The following is a 21,830-nucleotide window of genomic DNA, read 5'->3' on the forward strand; positions in this document are numbered from 1 at the left end:
GGTCAACTCCAACTCATGCCGACCTTAAGTACAACAGAATGAAACGCTGCCTGGTCCTGTGTCATCCTCACAACTGCTGGCATGTGAGAGTTCATCACTGAGGTTATTGTGCCAATCCCCCTTACCAAGGGTCTTCCTTGCCCTCGTTGGGCCTCTACTTCACCAAACACAATGCTTTCTTCTAGCAATGGATCATTCCTAATGATGTGTCCAAAGCATGGACAATGTTCTATTGAGATCCGTAAGGTTTTCATTGGCAAATTTTTGCAAGTAGATGGTCAGGCCTTTCTCCCTAGTCTGTCTTAGTCTGGAAACTCTGCTGATACCTGTCCACCATGGGTAACCCCACTAGCATTTGAAATACTGGGGGCATACCTTCCAGCATCACAGCAACAGGCAAACCACTAAGGTATGACAAACTGACAGATGGGTGGTGGATCAGGAATCATGTAATCCAATCCCCTCATTTTAAAGATGAGAAAATTGAATCCAGAGGGGCTAAGTGATTCACACAGCTAGTGCCTGTGCCAGGTCTCTTCGTCCCTTCAGCCCTTCCCCATTGGTGAAGAATACCCAGGGTGCGAGGCTAGTCATCTTACATTTTATAAAAGTAACTGCAGTGAGTGAAGTAAATGAATGCTTAGTTGTACTGATGGGTTGGAAGTCCCTTCAATCCTAAATACCTAATACTCAGATCTTAATTACAGCAAACAGCTGGGGAATGGAACCTATTTCATCCCCCATTGCTGCCAAAAAACTTGGAGAGATGAGACCTTCCTACCAGGACAGCATGCTCAGCGTATATTAAACAGCCATACTTCCTGTGTGGGCAGAAGCAGCAACCCCTATTGCCCATGCACTGGTGGCCTGTGCCTCCGGAAGCCCATGTAGCAAAGAAGCAACAGTCCAAACAAAACCAAATTTTATTCACCAAGGCAAGCATACCTGGATTTACAGAGTAAGTGCTGCTTGTACCCATCTGTCAGTTTGTTGTACTGTGGTAGCTTGTGTATGACTGTGATGCTGGAAGCTATGCCACTGGTATTTCAAATACAAGCAGGGTCAATCAGGGAGGACAGGTTTCAGTGAAGCTTCCAGACTAAAACAGACTAGAAACAAAGGCCTAAAAATCTCCTTCTGAAAATTAGCCAATGAAATCTCTATGGATCACTACAGGGTACTGGCCGATATAGTGTTAGGAGGTGAGCCCCTAGGTTGGAAGGCATTACACAATACCTACAACCATGGACTCAAACATGCCAGTGATCATGAAGATGGCACAGGACCAGGCAACGTTTCATTCTGTTATGTAAGGTTATCATAAGTTGGCGGCAACTTCATGGCAACTAACAAGAAGCACTACCTCAGCCAAACTGGACTACGTGTTCCTAGTTTTAAATGTGTTGGCTGGAGGGATCACAGTTCCAACCCTGGCATGTAGTCAAGAGCTCCAGGCACAATTCTATAACCCATGAGAGTAAGGAGAGGATAAAATCACAACTGAGCTCGGTGGCTCTGGAACCTACCCTGGCTGGAGACACAAATGCTTTCACAGCCTGAACCCCAGTACTGGCCTCTCCACAGTCCCTTCTTTCTTCTGCCTTCTTAACCACAGCTGAGCCCTAATGATTTAATTCACTTCATTCTCCAGCTGCAAACACCATTTCTATCTAAACTAAACAAGAGCACTGAGACTGTTAGTGATTCCACACTGACAACAGTGCTCACTAGGGACTTGGTTTATTTTATACTTGATACACGCTCTCAGTGAGAAAAAAGCCAGCGTTCGTCTACTCATTGCTATACTTTCTTCCTTTGCCTGTTAACTTCCCTCACCAGTATTACCTGTATTTCATCTGACCCGTCAGTAAGAAGGCAACATCCCATGACCATGATGGCATTGTCCTCATACTGCTTGTCTCAGTACAAGGTCAGGACACAGATTCTGCAGCCTAAGTAATTTATTCTAAAACAATCTTTTGCAAGTTCATGGCTACCTGAGCAAGTCAGGAACTAGACCACTTCTCTTCATGTCCTTTTGCTTTAGTGAATGACATCTAGTGGCATGTATGAAGTCAGTGCACAATCCTAGCATTTTAAGGTACTCAGAAAGTGCATGAGGTGGGATTTTAAAGTGAACCTAATGTTACCGGGAGCAGCCTGACAGTTTTGGTAAAGAGGATTTCAACATTGTGGAACCAAAAGGGGCAGTAATGATCATTTATGCCGTCAAGTCAATTTTGACACATGGCAAAGTGTAATTGCACTCCATAGAGCTTTTAAGGCTGTGACCTTTTGGGTGCAGATTGCTAAACCTTTCTTCCAAGGTGCCTCTGGGTGGGTTCGAACTGGCAGCCTTTTGTTGAGTAGTCCAGCGCTTAACCCTTTGTGCTAATCAGGAACTCCACTGATGGAAAATCTAGAGCCATGGAAAATTCTGAGGTTGCTTATAAATGTTTCTTCCTCCAAAGCTCCAAATCCATTGAAAGGATATTCTATATTTTGTGTAGTGTTGGAGCTTGCCAAAATTTTCTAATAGGCAATTCATGGTAAGACAGGTAACAGACACTTCTCGATTCTCCCTTAATTAATACCTCAAGTCACCTCTTGCTGTTCCCTGTTAAACATAGGAAAGAGCCCTAGTTTTATAAGTAAAAAAACACACTAAAGGAGTCATAAATAAGGGCCCTACAAGGTTCAAATTGTTAGTTTAATAAAAAATAAAAGGAATGGAAAGAGTGAACACCCACTGAGTACTTTGCTGGGCTCCTTTGCCACTTGGCTCTTGCAGTTTTTGATGTATGGTCTATAAAACTGGTCTATCTGTAGGAACAAGGAGGAAAGTCCCTCACAAAAAGCTAATAAAGATTTTTGAAGGGTTCCGGGTGTTTTGCAACAGTGATGGAAAAGAAAAAATAAAGCATTAAATTGACTACGGTATGCTTATTAAGGGCCCTTGGAGGAGGGAACATTGTTACAGCTAATAGTTACAAAACTGAGTGGCCATTCATTTACACTAGCTTCCAAAGATTCTGACAGCAGAGTCTTGAAAACGTCTGTGAGTACATGCTTACTACCATCCCTTTCAGTTCCCGAATTCTGAAATTCTCATGATCGAGACTTTTGTCAGTCTGTTTCCAGTAACATTTACGTTCGTTTAGAAATACCTCTTCACAGCTCTTCTGTGAGTATTTTAAAATGTTGTTGTTCATTGTTGAGACAATTTTGACTCGTGGCGACCCCGTGTATGCAGAGCAGAACTGCTCCACGGGGTTTTCGAGGCTGTGACCTGTTGGAAGCAGATCACTGGGCCTGTCTTCTGAGGTACCTCTGGGTGGGTTAGAATTGCTAACCTTTTGGCTGGTGGTTGAATGCTTAACTATTTGCACCACCAGGGACACTTAAAACCTTCGAATTATGCAAGTCAGACACATTTCCTACATGTATTCAGATGGAATTCACCAAGGGGAAGGGTTATAAGAGTCTTAAAAGAGTGCAAACTGGGAGTGATTCTCCCCCTTCCCTCACTCTGCTATTGGGACATCCATGTGGCACTAAGGCTGCAAAAGAAAAAAAATCTTCACGACTTTTCAGATTAAAATGGGTGCAGGCGCTGAAACCGCCCCGCCACCCCCCAGTAGTTTGCTGAACTTATCTAGGCTTTTCGTGGCATAGTAGAGAAGCCACTATACTACAGACAGTAGAAATGTAGAAAACCAACAGTAGTTGGATGTGACCCAGAGCATTTCTTCAGATTTCCAGTGCAGAGGAGATTGGTGACTGGTACTGTAAAGAGATAGGCAAAGAGCCCAAATCATTAGAAAAGTCCTGTTTATGTCTTAAGGAGTGCCTGGGCAACACAAATGATTAAGTGCTGGGCTCCTAACCATAAGGTTGGTAGTTTGAACCTACCTAGAGATGCCTTCAGACAAATGCTTGGTGATCAGCTTCTGAAGGGTCATAGCCTTGAAAACCCTGTGGAGCACAGTTCTACTCTGACACACATGAGGTCGCCATGAGTCAGGATCAACTTCATGGCAATGGTTTTGGTTTGGTGTATTTATGCCTTGGAAAGGGAGGTCTCTCTGGTAAAACACTGATTAGGGAATCATGTGACATATTCAACATCTGTAAATGGCAATGGGACATTTTATCTGCAAGTAGAAACCAGGAAAACAAAGATATTCCTAAAATTTAATGCTCTATGTAGATAAATTATAGATTTCAACAATAGAAGCAAATGAAAAAGAAAAGGACATAACTCATCATTTTTATAGGACCAAGGTTTGCTATTTAAATGTATATTTGTACCATGGAAATCGCAGAACAGTTCTGGGGAAGCCTAGGCAAGAAGTGAGATGGTAACAATTACTAAAAACTTGCTATTTCTAATATTTATACAGGTTTTGCAGCTCATTTTGACAAGCTCAGAGAAGCTTAGATTGAAGTATTCATTGGGTAATAAATTAAAAAATGGTTACAATTCTTAGAATTTCTAATGACTGTTGTTGGATGCTGTTGAGTTGGTTCTGACTCACAGCGACCCTATGCACAACAGAATGAAACACTGCCCAGTCCTGCACCATCCTCACAGTTGTTGTTATGCTTGAGCCCATTGTTGCAGCCACTGTGCCAATGCATCTCATAGAGGGTCTTCCTTTTTTTGCTGACCCTCTACTTTACCAAGCATAATGTCCTCCACTACTGATCCCTCCTAACATGTCCAAAGTATCTGAGATGCAGTCTTGCCATCCTTGCTTCTAAGGGGCATTCTGGCTGTACTTCTTTCAAGATAGATTTGTTCATTCTTTTGGCAGTCCGTGGTATATTCAATATTCTTTGCCAACACCACAACTTGAAGGCATCAGTTCTTCTTTGGTTTTCCTTATTCATTGTCCAGCTTCCACATGCATATGAGGTGGTTGAAAACACCATAGCTTCGGTCAGGTGCACCTTAGTCTTCAAGGTGACATCTTTGCTTTTTAACACTTTAAAGAGATCTCTTGCAGCTGATTCGCCCAATACAATGTGTCTTTTGATTTCCTGACTGCTGGTTCTATGGGTGTTGATTGTAGACTCAAGTAAAATGAAATCCTTGACAACCTCAATCTTTTCTCCATTTATCATGATGTTACTTACTGGTCCAGATGTGAGGATTTTTATTTTCTTTATGTTGAGGTGTAATCCACACTGAAGGCTATAGTCTTTGATCTTCATCAGTAAGCACTTCAAGGCCTCTTTACTTTCAGCAAGCAAGGTTGTGTCAGCTGCATAACACAGGTTGTTAATGAGTCTTCCTCCAATCCTGATGCCCTGTTCTTCTTCATATAGTCCAGCTTCTTGGATTATTTGCTCAGCATACAGACTGAATAGTTATGGTGAAAGGATACAATCCTGACACACACCTTCCTTGACTTTAAATCATGCAGTATGCCCTTGTTTTGTTCAAACAACTGCCTCTTGATCCATGTACAGATTCCTTATGAGCACAATTAAGTGTTCCAGAATTCCCATTCTCTGAAGTATTATCCATAATTTGTTACGATCCACACAGCCGAATGCCTTCGAATAGTCAATAAAACACAGGTAAACATCTTTCTGTTATTCTCCAGTTTCTGCCAGGATCCATCAGCAATGATATCCTTCATTCCACGTCCTCTTCTAAATCCTGCTTGAATTTCTGGCAATTCCCTGTTGATACACTGCTGCAGCCGCTTTTGAATGATCTTCAGCAAACTTTTACTTGCATGTGATATTAATGATATTGTTCGATAATTTCCACATTCAGTTGGATCACCTTTCTTGGAAATAGGCATAAATATGGATCTCTTCCAGTTGGTTGGCCAGGTAGCCGTCCTCCAAATTTCTTGGCACAGACGAGTGGGCACTTTCCGTGCTGCATCCGTTTGTTGAAACATCTCAGCTGATGTTCTGTCAACTCCCAGAGTCTCGTTTTTCACCAATGTCTTCGGTGCAACTTGGACTTCTTCCTTCAGTATCATCAGTTCCTGATCATATGATACCTCCTGAAATGGTTGAACGTCAACCAATTCTTTTTGTATAGTGACTCTCTGTATTACTTCCATCTTTTTTTTTGATGCTTCCTTTGAAATCTTCTGTTCACTTCTTTCATTTTATCATTTTTTTTCCTTTTGCTTCAGCTACTCGATGATCAAGAGCAAGTTTCAGAGTCTCTTCTGAAATCCATTTAGGTCTTTTTTTCTCTCCTGTCTTTTTAATGATCTCTTGCTTTCTTCATGTATGATGTCCTTGATGTTATTCCACAACTCGTCTGGTCTTTGGTCATTAGTGTTCAACGCGTGGTTGAGAACTCAGCTGCTAACCAAAACGTCGGCAGTTGGAATCTACCGCTGCTCCTTGGAAACCCTATGGGCAGTTCTACTCTGTTCTATAGGCTGGCTATGAGTCAGAATTGACTCGAGAGTAATGGGTCTAATGACTGAACACTGATTTATAGCAAGAATTTTTTATCCATTTCAAATACTATTTGTTATCCCAGCTTCTCTGAAGCTCTGTGGTTATCATCATCAGTGCCAAGCTGGAACCTTCCTGTAATCCTACTCTAGATCAGTACAGTCCAACAGAAATATAATACAAGCCACACGTGTAATTTTAAATTTTCTAGTGGCCACATTAAAAAGATTATTAACAGGTAACATTAATTTTAACAGTAAATTTTATTTATCCCTAAATATAAAAATTATTAGCAACATGTTATCAATAAGAAAAATACAAATGAGATGTTTTACATTGTTATTATTTTATACTAAGTCTCCAAAATCCAGTGGAGTCTTCAGGTGGTAAATGTACCTGGCTACTAACCAAAAGTTTGGAGGTTTTAGTCAATCCAGAAGAGCCTTGGAAGAAAGGCCTGGGATCTTTTGAAAAAAAAATTCAGCCATTGAAAACCCTATGGAGCACAGTTCTACTCTGACAGACATGGGGTTGCCATGTGTCGGAGTTTACTCAGTGGCAACTGGAAAATTTTACATGTGAAACATATAATTCAGACGCTAAGTTTTCAACGTTGAAGTGAAATGTAGTCCTACCAAACCAATAAAGTCATGTTTAAGGAGAAAATATTTTTGCCATAGATTGAATTATGTCCCCCCAAAAATGTGTGCATCAACTTGGTTAGACCATGATTCCCAGTATTGTGTGGTTGTCCTCCATTTTGTGATTGTAATTTTAAATTGCGAGGATTAGGGTGGGATTGTAATAGCATCCTTGCTCTGGTCACCTCCCTGATCCAATGTAAAGGCAGCTTCCCTGTGTGTGGTCTGTACCACCTTTTATCTCTCAAGAGATAAAAGGAAAGGGGAGCAAGCAGAGAGTTGGGAACCTCATACCACCAAAAAAGCAGCACGAGGAGCAGAGCGCATCCTTTGGACACAGGGTCACCATGCCTGAGAAGTTCCTCCTCAACCAGGGGAAGATTGAGGACAAGGACCTTCCTCCAGAGCCAACAGAGAGAGAAAACCTTCCCCTGGAGCCGATGCCCTGAATTTGGACTTGTAACCTACCAGACTGTGAGAAAATAAATTTCGTTATGTTAAAGCCATCCACCTGTGGTACTTCTGTTACGGCAACACTAGATAACCAAGACAATTTTGTACTGCTTGAGTTTTTAAGTTCACATTTACATTAGTTTAAATGAAATAAAATTACATATTCAGTTCTTGAGTCCACTAGCCCCCCTTAATATTTGCATGTGGCTTGTAGCGACTTGGACAGTGGAGCTCTAGAGCATTCTGTATAATCTCACACAATGCTACAATTAACGTAATTGCCAAAGTCCCTTGTTACAAGATTCTTGCAGCGTTAAGGTGGGCCCAAGGCAGAAAAAAGATAGAGTGTATTTGGGAATAAAGGTTTGCTTTAAGAACATAGGCTTGATGTGATTAGACATTTCAACTGCTTTAAGAAAGAAAGTTAAAGTTGAGTAACTGCAGTACTTAAAACTTAGGGAGAAAAATTCAATTGAAAACCAACTAATAAATGAACTGTTTTCATTTATCAAGAACTGCAGCTATTTAAAGAAATAGTGTACAAAGTTAAAATCCACTTGTTATAATTATATGCAAACTTAGGAAGTGGGACCCACAAATTATAATTGGTTATCCATTGCCATCAAGTCAATTCTGACTTATAGCAGTCCTGTAGGACATAACAGAGCTGCCCCATAGAGTTTCCAAAGCTGTAAATCTTTAGGGAAGCAGACTGCCACATCTTTCTCCCATGGAGCGGCTGGTGGATTTGAACCACTGACCTTCCCATTACCGGCTGAGTGCTTAACCACTGGACCAACAGGGGTCCTCGTAAATGGTGTAGATTTTCTTAAAGTGATACTAATTAGGAACATTTAATCTTACCTTCATCACACCATAAATCTTATTGTTCTTTATTAGGTTGAAAGGCCATAAATAAACCTTTAATATACCTATATTTTATCATTGACATTTATGATATGTTTTTGTATATTTTGACCAAGTACCAAGGTAGATGGAAAGAGCTTCCTTGTATTTTCAACCATAATTAATGTTGACATGTGTACATATATATCACAAAATCTTGTGTAAACATACTTCATTGGGGTCACAAGAATGTTTTAAATAAATGTACCAAGATATCCTACCTACAGTGCCATTTTCAACAAAATTATAACATAAAATGGACTAGCTGAACATACATTTTGCTAACATTTAAATAGCCACTATGAGACAAGTAGTCCCTACCGTAAGTTTGAACTCTAAACAATTGTTTAATATATGAATTACATTTTAAGGTGCTGAAGTTTGGCTGAGGAGACTCAAAACCAAATGGATACACACTTTATGGGTGAGTTTTTAAACAAGGATTTTCATGAAATATTTTATAAGAACCACCTTTGGAGTTAAACCAGACAATAATATTCCCTTGTAGACGTGCATTATGGAATTCAGCTTCAGTTCCAGGGCATACAAACGGCCAAGTTCATTGGTGAGGCAAAGAAAGTGTTCAATTAACTGAGTAATTTTTTTTTTTTTTGCTGGGCTGTACTGGTTAAACGTTCAGTCATATCCCTTTGCATCATGCAACCTTTCCCTCACCTTGGACTATGACAAGCATCACGTTGCATAAGGAATTCATTTGTTATAAACACAAATAGTGTGCAAGTTGCAGATGGTGGGGTGGCTATTTCCTTCAATATTCAAAGCTTATGTATGCCTCAAGAAATGGTTGAATTATGACCATGTTGAAAAGGGAGTACAAACAAACCAATCATCCCACACACAGGTCTACGAAGACAAGCAAATATTACTTAGTCTTATTACAAAAGAAGGAATTGAGAGACTTTGAAAATTTGCAAAGCATGGATTGGAGTGCTGATGATTCTCAAACTACCTATTCCAACTGATTCTAGACCTTAATGTAACTCTCTTTTGCTGGGCTCTCTTCATAGTATAAGAATGGCAAGACGTTGAGAAGAAACTGCTATTAAAAAGGGTCTTCCAGTTCTCAAATCAAGCCACAGCCAGACTGGCTCTCTGTACTGTATAGTTAACTTTATACTGGCAAGACCTCCAGTTAGCCAGCTATTGAGTGGTTTGAGAGCATCCAATTCCAAAATGTTTTTCCAATAACCTTTACATAACTGGTGTGGTAAATCATCTACATCAGATAACAAAACCTCTTTCTTTTTTTCTAATGCAGTAAAGGGGCGGTGAGGGTAGGGAAGCATGTATCTGATCATCTGGTGGGTCTTTTATGATGAGCTGAGAACAGCAGGCTGTCACCTGTGGCCAGTACAGAAAGATGCAATGCTGTTGACGGAATCAACGAAAACATGTGTTTCTGTTATGGAACACATGCTCAGAGAAAACAAAACCAAAAAAAAAAAGGGGGGGCCTAGATTTATCTCCCTTGGAGCTACAAGGCTTTGAACCTCTTTGGACATTAAGTATTAAATAGCCAAGCCTCTGCTTTCTAGGTTGGACGTAAATCCAAACTGTAGTAGACATCTCGTGAGAGAAAGAGAGGCAATCTAAATGAAGAAAGATGTAGCAGTGCTTCCTTTGAAATGCCACCAAGGCTTACTGAAATATTTTGACCGTGCAAATCTTAATTATCATTTCCAATTTTGACTTATGTAACTTGGCCACAGAAAGGAAGATATTTTGGGAAGGTTGCTGAAATTTATTGAGACATACTTTGTTTCAGGTACAATGTCAAGGCTTTACAGAAATAATTTTATTCACCTTGGCAATTCATTAGGTGTATATTAACAGCCGCAAGGAAGTCAAGTGACTTCCCTAAGGTCTCATAGTGGGAGCCAGGGGGAGCCAGCCCAGTTAATCTGTCTCTCCTTGGGATCCTGCCTTGGACTTTCCTCTCTGCTACCTGCCTATGCCAGAGGCACTCAACGCTGGCTTCGCTTCAGAACTGTTACTTGTAGAGCTTTTAAAGCACAGTGCCAGGGCCCCAACCCCATAAACCCATTGCAATTGAGTCAATTCTGACTCAAAGCGACCCTACGGAACAGAGCACAACTGCCTGATAGGGTTTCCAAGTCTGTAATCTGTATGGAAGCAGACTGCCACATCTTTCTCCCTTGGAGTGGCTGGCAGGTTCGGACCTCTGACCTTTATTTTTGGTTAGCAGCTGGGTACTTTTAACCATTGCATTACCAGAGCTCCTTGGCCCCACCCCAGACCTACTTAATCCTGATATTTGGGGTGGGGCCTTAGCATGTATGTATTTTTAAAGTCACACTAGTAATGATTATGCTGTATAATCAGGGTTGAGAATCCTTAATCAAGGGATTGATTTAATTTAAATTACTAAAAGTAGATTAGGCTGTTGTGTGCTGTTGACTTGATTCTGATTCATAGTGACCCTATAGGACAAAGTAGAACAGCCCCACAGGGTTTCCTAGGTTGTAATCTTTATGGGAGCAGATCACCAGGTCATTTCTCCCTCAGAGTGGCTGGTGGGTTCGAACCACCTACCTTTCAGTTCGCACCAAACACTTTAACCATTGCACCACCAGGGCTCTTTAGATTAGGCAAGAAAGATTAAAAATGACAATTAATTTTTAAGACCTAGACTGATAAAGATTACAATAGTATTAACTTTATACCATCGGATGCAGTGCTTCTCAAAGGTTACTGTGCATATGGATGACCCGAGAATTTTGTCAGCATGAAAATCCTGGCTCAGAAGGTCTGGAGTGTAGCCTGAGTCTGTTTCTACAGTCTCCCAGGCGACGCTGATGCTGCTGACCTCTGCAGAACATACTTTGTGTGACAAGGACCTGGGATCAAGAGTTCAAGTGGAGGGTTGAAAAGAATAGCCAAAAGATAAATGCTTTCTAATCGCTTTCCAGAGCCCTATCTCTGATCACCATCACAAATAACTTTAAAGGCAGAGTTTGGATAACTGTGCCTGCTGATCCGCTTTCATCCATTCCTTGTTTCTCTCTGCAGGGTCCTGCCAGGTTGCTGAGGATGGCAGAGGTTGTGCTGTAACAGGTATTGGGGTGTCAGTAATATCTATTAACAGAGTCTCTGGGTGATGCAAACAGTGCACTTGATTACTACTGGAAAGGTTGCTGGTTTGAAACTACCCACAGGTGCCTTGGAAGATAGGCCTGGTGATCTGCTTCTGCGAGGTCCCGCAATCTTGAAAACTCTATGCAGCAGTTTTACTTTGCACACATGGAGTTGTCCTGAGTCAGAATGAACTCAATGGCAATTAACAACAACAATAATATCTAACAGCTTCAATTAAAAAAAAAGTTGATTCAAATGACGCTTATAGTGCATTCTTTTTTCCAGGACAAAATTAAGTTCTTTGCACAGACAGGAAAAATGATTGGCCAAGGAGGAAGAGATTCTTCTTTCCTCCCCATTTGACTCATCACGCTGTCTTTAAAATGAAAAGAATTCAGTATGATCTCAGTATAATGATCATGGCTATCTGGACTTCTCTGAAACAAGTGGCTTGATTAGAAAATGGCACTAGTCTTATCCTGTAATTTTTTGGATAGAAATTTATACAGAAAGTTTAAAAAGCAGATCAAAGCCTCCAGGGAAATTCCACAGTGAAATATGAAAAGAGGGCTCTGAAGATGAAAACCTGTCTCAAGTCAGCATAAACCCTTACATCTAGCACGAGTTTAACAGTGATAAAAAAAAAAAAATTTTTTTTCAATTTAATTATTTGTGCATATATTTTTTCAAGATACTCACCGCCATGCTTCCTCGTGGGAGTTTCACTGGCTGATCTTTATAAGGCATCTTCTTAACTTCAAAGGACACCAGGGATGCCAGAGAATAGGGGTTGTTTTTTCTCTGAAAGTAAAAACATTTTACTTAAATGTATTCCATATAAAGCTTTTTAAAAGTTATGCTAACATCCACCCAATTGTTTTCAGTGTTTTCCATTTCAAAAGCAACATTTCCTCCTTCCTTTTTTCCTTTCATCAGTCTGTCCATCCATCCATTCATCTATCCAAATACCCAACCATTTACCCTTTTCCTATTTCTAAAGAGAGTCTGCCATATTAATAAAAGACTTGTGTACGGTAAGGTTACCATAACCAAAGCTGTCACAGTTGAGTTGATTCTGACTCATAGCAACCCTATAGGACAGAGCAGAACTACCCTATAGGTTTTCCAAGGCTGTAAATCTTTACAGAAGCAAACTGCTGCATCTTTCTCCCATGGAGCAGCTGGTGGGTTTAAAACACCGGCCTTTCCGTTAGTAACTGAGCACTTAACCAGTGTGGCACCAGGGCTCCTTAAGGTTACAATAGAAATAGAAAATCAGAGCCATGAAAATAGAGAGCACAAGGGCTTACATAGTTACTGCTCGTTTGGAACAAAGGGAAGACAATGGACTGTATACATTTTGTTACCAGATAGAAGGAAACATGCCAGCTTTTAGGAGAGAGAATGGTACTGAGTTATAAAGAAATTGACCACATTTGCCTTATACAGCGGAATTAGTATAGGGTTTTTTGCTCAACCTTGGCACCATTGACATTTTGGATTGGATACTTTCTTGTTGCGGGGGTCAGTTCTGTGCACTTTAGGCTGTGTAACAACGTCCTTGGCCTCCACCCACTAGAAGGCAGTAGCACCTCCCCCAGCTGTGACAACCAAAATGTCTCTAAAAAAAAAATTGTTAAATGTCTCCTGGGGAGCAAAATCACGCTTGTTAAGAATCACTGACCTAGCACCATCCATTGTTTTTGGCAGAACTTTCCAACAAAAATCCACTTTGTTTAGTTGGGTCTCATGTTAACTACTGATTAAAATCAAAGATGAAATATTGAAGAGTAACTCAGGGAAAATAATTTTGAAAACGTAAGCTTCTGCAGCTCCTCTCCATTTAACTTAAGACAAGGATTAGATCTACTTAATGGTGTGGGGTGGAGCCCTGGTGGTGCAGTGGTTAAGAGCTCCACTGATAATGGAAAGGTCGGCAGTTCAGATTCACCAGCCACTCCTTGGAAGCCCTATGAGGCAGTTCAACTCTGCCGTATACGGTTGCTATGAGTCAGAACTGACTTGATGGCAACAGGTTTGGTTTGGTTTAGTAGTGTGCTGTAGTCGGTTCATACTGACTCTTGAAGGCTGATTGTTAAAATTTCAGGAATTTTGAGTGCCAGCTGTTAAACAGAGCCACTATTCAGAAATAATTATGTGAAGTTAAAATTAAGTAAATTATATTTTAAAAAGATGATAAATGCTTAAAACTCAACACTTCTTAGTTATTTTATTACATTTTACTATTACTGATGCTTTTGATGATATTTAGGTCTGTCTATTTTATTTGTTTTTTTTTTCTTTATTTTATTTATAAAGAAAAATACCACATTGGTGTATTACTGGGAATCTCCTCCCAACTCAGGGTTGGGTGACATCACGTTGGTAGCTTGAAATTCGTCAGGGCGGGAGTATTTACACCACAAAAAACAGCAAATGCTACATACCAAGAAATCAAACTTGTTGCCATTGAGTTGGGTGTTCAAGACTGATCTTTCAGAAGTAGAATGCCAGGCCTTTCTTCCAAAGTGCCTCTGAGTGGACTCTAACCTCCAATCTTTTGGTTAGCAGCTAAGCCCATTAACCTTTGCACCACCCAGGAACTCCTGATTGTTGCTGCTGTCGTTAGTTGCTGAAGGTTTAATTCTTCCAGTGATGGAATTGGACCCCCTCTTCCACCAACTAGATTAGGATGTGAAGGAGAGTTGAAAGAGAAGCTGATGATATAAAATGAGGCTGCAGTCGATGACAAGGGGATACTGACATGCTCTCCCCATCACTATCCAATGCAATGATGCAAACTGACACAGCTTGGGGCCTGAACACATTAGGTGGTAGACAAATAGCCTATAAACAATGCAACCCAGAGGCTGATCTGATTTTGTTTGAAATTTATTCCCCCAAAATAAGGCCTCTTCCACCTTTTTCTATAGAAAGATGTACTTTTTTTTTGTTTTTTCCAAAATGCTCTGGAGTACCAAGAAGTGGGAAAGGTGGACTATTAGGCTATGATCAGCTGGGTCGGCATCAAGATACACTAGCTTCGTGGCTGTAGGTTGCGGGTTAAGTATTTAATTCATGAAAAACAATTATGGGCAGAGTGATGTTATTGAGTCCAGCGTTCAAAGTTGAATGCTTTCAGCTGCCTGTTTATACGACAACTATATTATCCTTATGTTAAAAAAAAAAAAAAAAATCTGCTCTTCCAAACAGCAATCTACTTCCAAACAGTGGGATAGCAATCACTGCCATACTGTAGGCGATTTAGGATTGAAAAACCAGCCAAGGCTAATATCCCTTGGTAATACTGTGGACCTTCAACTTGCCTCACTTTGGTATTAATCCTCAGAAAAGGCCCTGGTCCTCTGTCATTACTACATCATTTAAACTGCAGTTTGCAGCCCACTGGCTGCCACTATTATGGACTTCTACACACTGATTTGCTTATGGTTGTGGTACTAATGAAAGTCACAAAGTTGGCAACAGATGGAGAGGGGGGCTTTTTAGTTGGTTAAATACCTAGTGTGTCTGGCATCTCTAAGAGCTCTCCCACGCCCATATTCCAGCTGCTTAATTTCTTCTCAATAATTATTTTTAACTGCATATCCATTTTATGTAGCCCGTGTTTAAACAGCCACCATTTACCAGAAACAAAGCCTTATGAAACAACAAAACCTAAGCAATTACGGGTCAAACTTTAAACGGTAAAGGACATTTTCGTTTCAAGCAACAATCATGAAACAGGGAATCATCTAGGATTAACCTAAATAAAATCTTTTTCTGATCAGTTTGTGTTCACCAGGTGGACAGGCACAAACATAATTCAGCAAGTCATGTCAACCGAGAATTGTAAACTTTCAAGCCTGGATTGTCGTTGTTGGTGGTTGCTGTTGAGTCAATTCTTACTCTTGGTGACCCCACGTGTTACAGAGTAGAACTGCTCCATAGGATTTTCTTGGTTGTAATCTATATGGAAGCAGATTGCCAGGTCTTTCTTTCACAGTACCGCCAGGTAAGTCTGAACCTCCAACCTTTTGATTAGCAGTTAAGTGCAAACCATTTGCACCACCTAGGGACCTCTAACCTGGATTGTTGTTGCTGGTGGGTGCTGTCAAGTCAGTTCTGACTCATAGTGACTCCATGTGCCAGAGGAGAACTTCCCTGTAGGGTTTTCTTGGCTGTAATCTATACAGATGCAGACTGCCAGGTCTTTCTCCTGCTGAGCTGTTGGGTGGGTTCAAACTGCCAACCTTTTGGTTAGCAGCTGGGCACAAACCTTGCACCACCAGGGCTCCTTAGCTTGGATTAGGATGGCAGAAAATATTTACCTCTTTCTGAGTTGTGTGATAAAGCTATTAAAAGAGTCCCAATATATAGTATATCCTTTGAGAGAGCTCACAATAATTCACTCCTCTTTGGCATTTGGCTTCCAAGTGTGAAATAAGCACAAACTGTGGAAGTATAGAAAATTGGGATATGGCTTTGAGGAAACACAAAGTGACTTATGCCACCTGCATCTCTGGAAGTAGCCTTTTGCCTTGGAAGGACTTCAGAATGTTGCTGCTGCAGACTGTTCTGATCTGCTCTGTTGTTGGTGGTGTTGTTAGCAGCCCTGAGCTCATGGTGATCCCATGCACAAAAGGACTGGACTGTTGTGATCAGTATGGTTTTCACCGATTTTCAGAAGTAAACTGCCAGGCCTTTCTTCCTGGTCCATCTTAGTCTAGAAGCTCTGCTGAAACCTGTTCAGCGTCATAGCAACACAGAAGCCTCTACTAACAGATAGGTGGTGGCTACGCTTGAGGTGCATTGGCCAGGAATTGAACCTGGGTCTCATGCATGGAAGGTGAGAATTTTACCACTGAACTACTAATGCCCTGGATCTGACTCTACTCATGTTAAATATTTCTTGTTTGGAAAGTCTTTTGATTACTGCTGACTTTGTCAGGAAACACTGGTTCTTCTTTAACAGAAAAATAAGGATGCAATTTTCACTCTACTAGCCTACTGCTGAAATAGAATATTATGCATAGAACTCAAGCATGTAGTCAAAAAACTAATGATTCTTCCCTTAACTGTAGTGCAGTAATGGTGTCAGTCCTGCTTCACTGGAAAGTTTTTCTCCCTCATTTCAGTAGAATGTGATGCTTGAAGTACTAGGAGGAATGCATGGCTATATATGCGGGCTTGGGAATTCATTTTAAGTCTTCTCTTTCCCAACTCTTAGATAAGAAGTAACAGCCAAAAAGCAGAGGAACCATCAGCAAGAGTGACCATCATCAAAAATGCAAGTGGTTCAGTCATCCTTTTGACAATTCAATTAAAAAAAAAAAATGTGTAGTTAGGAAAATTGAAACTCTAGTGAACTCTATGTCACTTATGAGAAGTTGAATATAATTTGAAAAGGCCAATTACTATTTTTCAAATTGATGACCTTTTTAAGGTGTCAAAATGACATAGTTTCTGTCATTGTTCAGTCTTTGAGGAAGTCTTAGAGCTAATAAATGCCAACATTTTGCCTGCCGAGGTGGGAAATGACACTGCAATAGAGCAAAAGGGGGCCTGTATCTTACTTTATGAAGAGATCCAATGAATTTCATAAATCTAGTAATAAAACACAATCCAGGTCGATATTCATAGATATGATAATTAACTAAAAGATCTATTCCTGGAATTTTGAAGGAAATCTATGTTCTAGAGCAGTGTTCAACTGAATTTTCTGCAATGATGAAAATCCTCTATTATCTGCACTGTCCAGTATCTTCTCTATCTCCACTAGCCCATGTAGCTATTACTACTGTATTGGGCAGTGCAATTCTGATTACATTTTCTTCACTGGAATCTGAAATAGCATAGTATGCAATTTATGTATCTCTGCAGACGTTATAAAGCCTATGTGGTCTTTTAAAAATGGCTATATAGTGATTATGGTATAGTAATCGATAACACAGAGATTGCAGTTTGACAGTGTAGTATAGTAATGATGGTAAAAAATCTGTAGCAGGCAGTAATTATAGTATAAAATCAAACCCATTGGTGTTGAACTGATCCCGACTCATGGCAACCCTAGGTATTCCAGAGTAGAACTGCTCCAGAGGGTTTTCTTGGCTATAATCTTTACAGAAGCAGATTGCCAGGTCTTTCTCCCATGAAGCTTCTATGTGGGTTGAAACCACCAACCTTTCAGTTAGCAGCTGAGGACTTAACTGTTTATGCCACCAGGGCTCCTTATAGTACAGCAATCATTATTTCACTAGTGTAATATAGTAATATACATAAAACAAGAGCTCCAGTCACTTCTTATAGCTATGTGACCATGGGCAGACCACTTAATCTCAGTTTACTCACCCATAAATGCAGTTGATAATAATAGTACACCTCCCATAGGATCGCCGTAAGAATTAAATGAGTAACTCATACAGAAAGCATTTATTGTGGTGTCTCGCCATAGGGTAATTGCTTAAAAGAAACCTGGCTATTTGCAAACAGATAGCCCTCTTTGGAAAGGCTGGATGGCTATTTCTTAAATTTAGAGAACCATTTAGACGTGGTCTGCTCAAAGTCAACCAAAGTGTCAACACAATATGAAAGCAGGCTATTAATAAAGTATATAGAGTTATTGCTGACTTAAGCTAAGTAGAATGAATATCATAAATAATTTGTTAGAAGAGGCTCCATTTGAGCTGCCCATAGAATCAGTGGATTTCTAGGGTTGAAAGGGGCCTTTAGTCCCATCCCTTCATTTCACAAATGAAGAAACAGTGCCATCAAAGTTAAGCACCTTGATAACAGCCAAGCAGGAATGGAACCAGGAGCTCCTGCCACCTGACCAGGTACTAACCCAGGCTTTATACTGAATGCAGAGAAAACAGATTTAAATCAGGGCCAGTGCTCTTAGTACTTGAGTTTAATGTCTGCACTTAGTTTTTTGCACATAATTTTGCCAATGGCTAGATTTCATATATATGAATATGTGCACATGAAATTCAAAACATTGCTCACCCATATGTTCGCATAAAACTTTCACCAATATTTACCCAAACTGTAGGACCATCTACTCTGATTTTGTTCTGGCTCAAAAATTTTCCTGAGATCTCAGTGATATGACTGAGAGTAGATGAAAAAACGAAACAAAACAAAAGCAAACAATAAAACAAACAAATAAAACTTGCAGTGAACAGAAAGGAAATAGAGTTATAACAGAAACCACTTAAGTTCTAATTAATTGCTTCCCCCATATTACTATGGCTAGTGAAGTATTTTAAGAAGCATATTCAGTAGACTGAAATTATTATATTACTGTGGCAAATGGAATAGGCCTTTGTCAGTGGGGATGTAAGACTGTTGATTAAAATAATATAACTTACTTCTAATGTTCATTTGATTAGAGAAAAACCAGATTTAGAGTTTATGCTTTGAGATAACTTTCACTGAAAAGTACGCCATTAAAGAATCAGTTAACGTATCTGTGATAGCCAGCCTCTAAGATGGCCCCCAGTAGTTCTTGCCCCCTGGTCTTCAGCTCTTGTGTGGGTCCCTCCTATATGGATAGGGCTGATCTGTGTGAATGATAGGATATCATGGAATGACAGAATGTGACTTGTAAGGCTAAGTTGCAAAAGACATGAAAGCCTTGCTCTCTTTTGGATCACTTTTTCTGGGGGAAGCCAGCCAGCCGCCATGTTAGAAGGACACTCATACAGCCCTATGGAGAGGTCCAGATGGGGAGGAGCTGAGCCCTCTTGCCCACAACAAGCACTAACTTGTCACACATATGCTTGAGCCACCTGGTAAACAGGTTCTCCAGCCCCGGTCATGTCACAACTGACATTTCGACTATAACCCTATGGGAGATGTTGAAACAGAATCACCCAGCTAAGCTGCAGCCAGATTCCTCAACCATACAGTGAGATAATACATGTTTATTGTTTTCAGCAGCTAATTTTTGGGGAAATTTGCTATGGAACAATAGATAACAAATACAGTGTCCAAAACAGAACTCTTGGCTTCTTCTCCTAAAACCGTGCTTCCCCAAGTCTTCCTCACAAGTTGTAGGCCAAAAATCTAGGAGGCATACTTGATGCCTCCCTTCCCTTCACTCTCTCACACCAAATTCAGCAAATACAATGGAGTTTTCCTCTAGGATAAATCCTGAACCATGCCTTGTCTTACCTGCTCTACTGTTCAACCTCAGTTTAATTCACCATCGTTTCTCTCTGGACTACCAAAGTAGCTTCCAAACTGTCTCCCTCCTTCCGGTATTGCCCTTTTAAAAGTCGTTTTATTACATTACTAAAAATGCACAAACACCAGAAGAGACACTAAATAACTGGGAGCTACTAAAAATCAAACACCTATGCTCATGCAAAGACTTCATCAAAAGAGTAAAAAGATTATTTACAGACTGGGAAAAAGTTTTAGTTATGACATTTCCGATCAGCATCTGATCTCTAAAATCTACATGATACTGTAAAAACTCAACAGCAAAAAGACAAATAACCTAACTAAAAAATGGGCAAAGGATATGAACAGGCACTTCACCAAAGAAGACATTAGGACAGCTAACAGATACATGAGGAAATGTTCATGATCATTAGCCATTAGAGAAATGCAGGTCAAAACTACAATGAGATACCATCTCACTCCAACAAGGCTGGCATTAATCCAAAAAACACAAAATAATAAATGTTGGAGAGGTTATGGAGAGACTAGAATGCTTATATGCTGCTGGTGGGAATGTAAAATGGCACAACCGCTTCGGAAATCAATTTGATGCTTCCTTGAAAAGCTAGAAATAGAACTAGCATACAACCCAGCAATCCTGACACCTTGGAATATATCCTAGAGAAATAAGAGCCTTTACACAAACAGATATATGCACACCCATGTTCACTGTAGCACAGCTTACAATAGCAAAAAGATGGAAGCAACCAAGGTGCCCATCAATGGACGAATGGATAAATAAGTTATGGTATATTCACACAGTAGAATACTCTGCATCGATAAAGAACAATGATGAATCTGTGAAACCTTTCATAACATGGAGGAATCTGGAAGACATTATGCTGAGTGAAATTAGTCAGTTGCAAAAGGACAAATATTGTATGAGACCACTATTATAAGAACTCAAGAAATAGTTTAAACACAGAAGAAAATATTCTTTGATGGCTACGAGGGTGGGAAGGGAAGGAGGGAGAGAGGTATTCACTAATTAGATAGTAGACAAGAACTATTTTAGGTGAAGGGAAAGACAACACACAATAGAGGAGAGGTAAGCACAACTGGACTAAACCAAAAGCAGTTTTCTGAATAAACCGAATGCTTTGAAGGCCAGAGTAGCAGGGTCGGGGATCTGGGGACCATAGTTTCAGGGAACATGTAGGTTAATTGGCATAATAAAATCTATTAAGAAAACATTCTGCAATCCACTTTGGTGAGTGGTGTCTGAGGTCTTAAACGCTAGCAAGTAGCCATCTAAGATGCATCAATTGGTCTCAACCCACCAAGAGCAAAGGAAAATGAAGAACACCAAAGACGCAAGGTAATTATGAGCCCAGCAGACAGAAAGGGCCACATAAATCAGAGACTACATCAGCCTGAGACCAGAAGAACTAGATGGTGCCCGGCTATAACCAATGACTGCACTGACAGGAAACACAACAGAGAATCCCTGATGGAGCAGGAGAGCAGCGGGATGCAGACCTCAAATTCTCGTAAAAAGACCAGACTTAATGGTCTGACTGAGACTAGAAGGACCCCAGACGTCATGGTCCCCAGACCTTCCGTTAGCCCAAGACTGGAACCATTCCCGAAGCCAATTCTTCAGACACGGATTGGACTGGACTATAAGATAGAAAATGATACTGGTTAGGAGTGAGCTTCTTGGCTCAAGTAGACACATGAGACTATGCGGGCAGCTCCTGTCTGGAGTGGAGGTGAGACAGCAGGTGAGGACAGAAGTTGGCTGAATGGGTATGGGAATACAGGGTGGAGAGAAGGACTGTGCTGTCTCATTAGGCAGAGAGTGACTACGGGTACGTAGCAAAGTGTATATGAATTTTGTATGAGAGACTGACTTGAATTGAAACTTAAAGCACAATAAAAATATAAATAAATAAAAGTGGTTTTATTGAATATTGAGTAAGCATAAATTATCATTTATATCACATGGCGATAGGGAAAAAAACCAAGATGAACATCTGTATATGCATCTCTGACTTTACTGTCCCATAGGGTTTCCAAGGAGCTGCTGGGGGATTTGAACTGCCAACCTTTTGG

The 21,830-nt window shown here is 40.3% G+C and overlaps 1 protein-coding gene across 2 annotated transcripts in view; it reads right to left on the reverse strand.

The window, feature by feature from the left end:
- The window catches only part of ITGA8 (integrin subunit alpha 8), a 228,174-nt gene that overhangs the window by 6,010 nt on the left and 200,334 nt on the right, over nucleotides 1-21,830 (reverse strand). For both annotated transcript variants that reach the window (XM_064284887.1, XM_064284886.1), the window contains one exon: nucleotides 12,252-12,353. In XM_064284887.1, coding sequence (XP_064140957.1) covers nucleotides 12,252-12,353 — 102 coding nt within the window. The remainder of the gene's footprint in view (nucleotides 1-12,251; nucleotides 12,354-21,830) is intronic.

This window comes from Loxodonta africana, chromosome 4 (genome assembly GCF_030014295.1).
Source record: "Loxodonta africana isolate mLoxAfr1 chromosome 4, mLoxAfr1.hap2, whole genome shotgun sequence".
Lineage (NCBI taxonomy): Eukaryota > Metazoa > Chordata > Mammalia > Proboscidea > Elephantidae > Loxodonta > Loxodonta africana.